The sequence below is a fragment of the Penaeus japonicus genome, unplaced genomic scaffold (genome assembly GCF_977035675.1).
Source record: "Penaeus japonicus unplaced genomic scaffold, GWHDUDI00000001_assembly GWHDUDI00000033, whole genome shotgun sequence".
In the NCBI taxonomy this organism is placed as follows: domain Eukaryota; kingdom Metazoa; phylum Arthropoda; class Malacostraca; order Decapoda; family Penaeidae; genus Penaeus; species Penaeus japonicus.
The window spans coordinates 10,691,434-10,696,433 of record NW_028234435.1 but is presented as its reverse complement, the minus strand read 5'-3'; the positions used below and the strand labels follow the sequence as shown (position 1 = coordinate 10,696,433).

At 36.9% G+C, this 5,000-nt stretch overlaps 1 protein-coding gene across 4 annotated transcripts in view; it reads right to left on the bottom strand.

The window, feature by feature from the left end:
• Window positions 1-5,000, bottom strand: part of LOC122259149 (TNF receptor-associated factor 6) — a 10,662-nt gene that overhangs the window by 1,716 nt on the left and 3,946 nt on the right. For all 4 annotated transcript variants that reach the window (XM_043025727.2, XM_043025728.2, XM_086530388.1 and 1 more), the window contains exons 2-7: window positions 2,640-2,726; window positions 2,353-2,492; window positions 2,005-2,188; window positions 1,439-1,573; window positions 974-1,180; window positions 1-594 (exon numbers count right to left, since the gene is read on the bottom strand). The exon at window positions 1-594 is cut by the window's left edge and continues 1,716 nt beyond it. In XM_043025727.2, the coding sequence (XP_042881661.2) occupies window positions 1-594; window positions 974-1,180; window positions 1,439-1,573; window positions 2,005-2,188; window positions 2,353-2,492; window positions 2,640-2,678 (1,299 nt within the window). In that variant the 5' untranslated portion in view covers window positions 2,679-2,726. The remainder of the gene's footprint in view (window positions 595-973; window positions 1,181-1,438; window positions 1,574-2,004; window positions 2,189-2,352; window positions 2,493-2,639; window positions 2,727-5,000) is intronic.

Genomic DNA, 5,000 nt, shown 5'->3' with positions numbered 1-5,000 from the left:
ACTTTGTAATTCAGCACAAAACTGGGAGAAATTTTTAATTCTCCACACATAATCACCATTACAATATTTCCCACTCATTTCCATCAGCTGAGCTTCAACAAGGGCATCAACTTCTTCAATTCTTTTTGCTAAATTACTTAATTTGATGGTTTCTTCAAGCATCCTTTGATTCAAATCTACACTCTTCTCACACAGATCTCTTAAAATAATTTCCTGATGAGTCACAGTGGACAAAGATTTAGAAGAAGGACTCTTGCTTATTCCTTCTATACCCATCTGGTTTAGCTGTAGGTGAAGTTTGTTCACTTCAATCCCTGAGTCAGCACCTCCTTTGTCCCCAGACTGAGGAGAGGAAAAGACACCTGATTTCTCATTACAGCCTACTGCTCCTCCAGTCGCACCCAAAGACTTTTCTAGGGTTCTTTCCGGAAGTGATGGACTAGTGTGATTCTCTGGGATGGGAGATGTTGCTGATATTTGGCTGCGTAAACTTGGCTGTCGACTGAAGTTTCCAAATGGAGACTGAATAAGACCTACTGTACGACTAAGATCTGACACAAAAGTATTGATCTTCTTGTATGCTGAAGATAAAAGCTGTAAATAAAATAAATAAGAGTACTTCAATATGGTTATTTAGATATAAAAGCTTATCAACTCATACTCAATCTTTGTAGTTCAAATACTGACTGAAATCCAATATAACTTATAACATATCTCATATTCAAAGAAGGTACTGACTGTGCTAAATAGTCTTAGAATCTCCCTACCATATACACATCTAACTATTTAAACAAAATAACATTTCTGTAACCTGTCAACTTTAATAAACTCAATAAAGTCAATCTCCTTTAATGATATAAATTGTGCAAACAAAAATATTACATTTACGATAAATCTTTGCCAATTTGCAACACCGTTTTTTTCTTTTTTTTCTTTCCTTCTTTTTTTAACACACATCATAATGTTTACCCACCTGCAGATGTAGCTGCGTGGCTTGTGACATGTGCTGGCTCAAATCAGCTCGAGTCATCTTGTGATGGCAGCCGTGTTCAGCAAAAGTGCAAGCCACCACCACCTTTGGGCATGTCTCTGTCATGTGCCCTGCAACCTCCCCACGTGGCATCATAGCTCCACACATTTCACATGGGACGGTCACACGCACACAGCTCAGTAAATGCAGCTGAAATACAATACAAATAAGATAAGATATATATATATACAACACTGAAATCCCTCTAGCAAGTGCTTTATCTTACAGTCGCCCCAGATTTAAACAAATGTTGTATGTTGTAGTTATCAGGATAGGCAGAGAAGTTTTTACATTTCTACCAGTTTAAAGAATACTTTTATGTATGGAAATATAAAACAATTTTGAAAACTAGCTTGTAAATCTAATGCAAATAACAATGGTTAGATACACCAAATACACCAAACTTACTTGCTCCTGATTGAAAGTAAAAGGCTGTTCGCAGAGAGCGCATTTCTTTACCCGCAGGACACATTCTGAGCTCAGGTGCTGTTCAACTTCTTTCCGTAACACTGTTGCTGAGCATTCGTTGGGGCACATGACTGGCTAGAATTAGAAGAAGAAAAAAAAACTATTTCTCACAACCCAATTAACTCTTCACTCAATAGAGATCAATCTTCTTTCTTGTAAAAAGCATCCTATACTCAATTATCTATAACCCTAGTTAATAAAAAAACAACAACATATAAATGTAAACTGTGAGGGTAAACTTGAAATTAATCCTTTGGAGAAGGACACTATTCAACACTGTCTGCAAGGTCCATAACACTTAGTTTGAAAAGAGTCTATGAAAAATAAAACAATAAAATAATTTTTACTGATAGCATTTCCAAAACAATGTGTTGAAATAATTCTGATAAAATAACCAGGTGTGTTACATAGTCCCAGTTCAGGCCACTAAGGATAATAAATAGCATTAAAAAAAAATACTATTGTATACAGTCTTACAGATCACAAGCACTACAGACCAAATTTACCTGAAATGAACAAGCCTGAGTATGATGCTCTATATACATCAAGTCAACTGTTCTCCTACAGCCCAAGCCATGATTTGGACACTTCACACTAAGCTGCAGGATCTCACGTTCAGCACACGAGTCGGGGAATAAATCAGCTTCTGTGAGGGGAGTATTGTCAACTGGACAACGACTGCTGCTCTCACTGTTACAAAAGACAAAATTAACGGAAATACAGGAATTAATTAACCAGTAGGAATATTGAGTAAGTAATATAAACACATTTTCTTCAAGATAAAAAATTATTTTTCAACTATCTTAACATTATACCACATAAAAAAAAAAAAAAAAAATCTCAATTCATAATACCTCATACAATTAAAGATGCAATCTTTACAAAAGCGATGACCACATGTAGTTTGTATGGGAGAGCGCAAGCCCAGTAGACATATGGCACACTCATACTTAGGGTCAAGCGGAGGGACAAATTCGTAATCAAATCCCTCTCGCTGAAAATTTGGTAACAAGAATTGTAATTGAGAAGAGGAAAAATAATACACTTTCAGTTCAAAATATTTTATAACAATATCATGAAATAACAACCAATCAATACAGAAAAATAAAAATAAAATTATTAAAATACTTTCACTACTTACTCGAGACAAAATTGTGATGGACTCTTCAACACTCTCCATTCTTCATGACTTTTCTCAAGACTATGCACCTCTTCACTTATTCATGTTCTAAAAGGAATACAAAAAGATTTTAATGTCTTGGATTATCAGCAGGACGACTGTGAGGACACAAAATTCCTAATATCAATAAGAAATAAAAATCCTAATATCAGCAAGAAATAAAATTCAGCTAGATATCAGTAAAGTAATAAAAGCAGGGCTGCTCCAAGACAGATAGAAATAAACACTAAAAATATAACACACTACTACATAATATAATCTGCATTCATGAAAGATTATAATGCAGTAAGATATTAACTCACTGATGACAGAGATATGAACTGACCAATGGCTTTGTTGTATCATCTATTCTTACATATGTATGATTTCTTAAGTGCTTAGTCCCAAGACATCAATAAGTCAATCACCTAGCCTAAAATGTTGACCCCATTCCTTTACATTATCCACATCATTATCACAAACACTATTATTACTATCACACTTTTCAGTATAATGTTGTTGTTACTACTACTACTACTATTACTACTACTGCTCCTACTACTACTACTACTACTACTACTACTACTACTACTACTACTACTACTACTACTACTACTACTACTACTACTACTACTACTACTAACTACCAGATACCAACTACTATTACAATCATTATTTTTTGTTCATCAATCTTATTATAATCATTGTTATAAGTATTAGTATTAGTATTAGAGTTATTACTAAATACTACTTGCTATAAAACTTGCCTAGGGAGAGGGAGAGGGGGAGGCAGAGGGAGGGAGGGAGGGAGGGAGGGAGGGAGGGAGGGAGAGAGAGAGAGAGAGAGAGAGAGAGAGAGAGAGAGAGAGAGAGAGAGAGAGAGAGAGAGAGGGGAGAGGGAGAGAGAGAGGGAGAGGGAGAGGGAGAGGGAGAGGGAGAGGGAGAGGGAGAGGGAGAGAGGAGAGAGAGAGAGAGAGGGAGGGGGAGAGAGGAGGGGAGGAGAGAGGGAGAGGGAGAGAGAGGGGAGGGAGAGGAGAGGGAGGGAGGAGAGGGAGGAGAGGGAGGGAGGGAGGGAGGGAGGAGAGGAGGGGAGGGAAGGGAGGGAGGAGAGGAGAGGAGAGGAGAGAGTAGGGAGGGAGGGAGGGAAGTAGGGAGGGAGGGAGGGAAGTAGGGAGGGAGAGAGGGAGAGGGAGAGAGAAAGGAACATAAAGAGAGAGATAAAGACAATATTAATAAATATATTTAATATCAAAAAAAGAAAATCTGGAACATCTAATTGCGTTTATTATCCCATGCTTTTTAATTGTTTTCATAAGCATAAGAAACTGAATCACACACAAAAGGATGGATTCTTTTTCATATTTTTGAAAAAGATCTATGAAATTTATCAATCTTGTTTTCTTTTAAATGATTTAACCTTTCATGCCATCTTTTCATAATGCATTTCTCTTTTTCTTGGGTACCATACCAAATAATAATTAGAAGCACTTTGCTAGTATATCATATTCAGATTAGCATATCATAAGTTTAGAAAATGGTAGAAAACACAAATGACATCTTAACCCATTGATCACAGATGGCGTCATTTGCTGTCAAGGCAAGCAATAGGCCTAGACGTGGATGGGCCGGGTCATATATGATAATACTGACACAGGCTGTATAAACTGATTTAAAAATATTGCGGCTAAAAGGTTAAGATCGCCAGCCCAGGCTGATCATTGCAGTGGTTCCAAAATGCATTTATATTTTTTTTATTTTTTTTATTTGCTCTTTAAATATGTTATGAGGTTTTGTGTACAACTAAAAATACAGTTTATTTCATGTCAACTGGACAATCAGAATCAGTAGGGAAAGTCACCTATCACCTGGCCAATATGAGAGTGAAAAAGACTGATGAAGACTAGGATACATTGTATGGTTCTTTAACCCATTGGCAGCGGATGCCATTATTTGCTGCAAAGGCAGAGTCGGTCATAGACATGTAAAGCAGCCATCCTACTCCACAAACATTTTTTTAATACCACGACCAATGGGTTAATATTGTACCAACACTATTGCTGGTAATAGAGAGCAAGCCATTATAGCTAGGACAAGACTAGTTTGCATTGAATGAGGGTATATACACTACCTGGATTTATCGTGTTGGTTACACACTAGTGGTAAATGCACTTTCACTCTGCCTAATACCAAAGTAGCATTGGCTTATCTACAGAGATGACATCATCACAGAAGGTAAAAATTGGTTAGGAAAACCTTTTACAGGTAGCAAGACCTAAACTATCGTTATATTATGGGAGAGCAGTATTTTGCTGACTGACCATGTCACTAGAGAGAATTCATGAA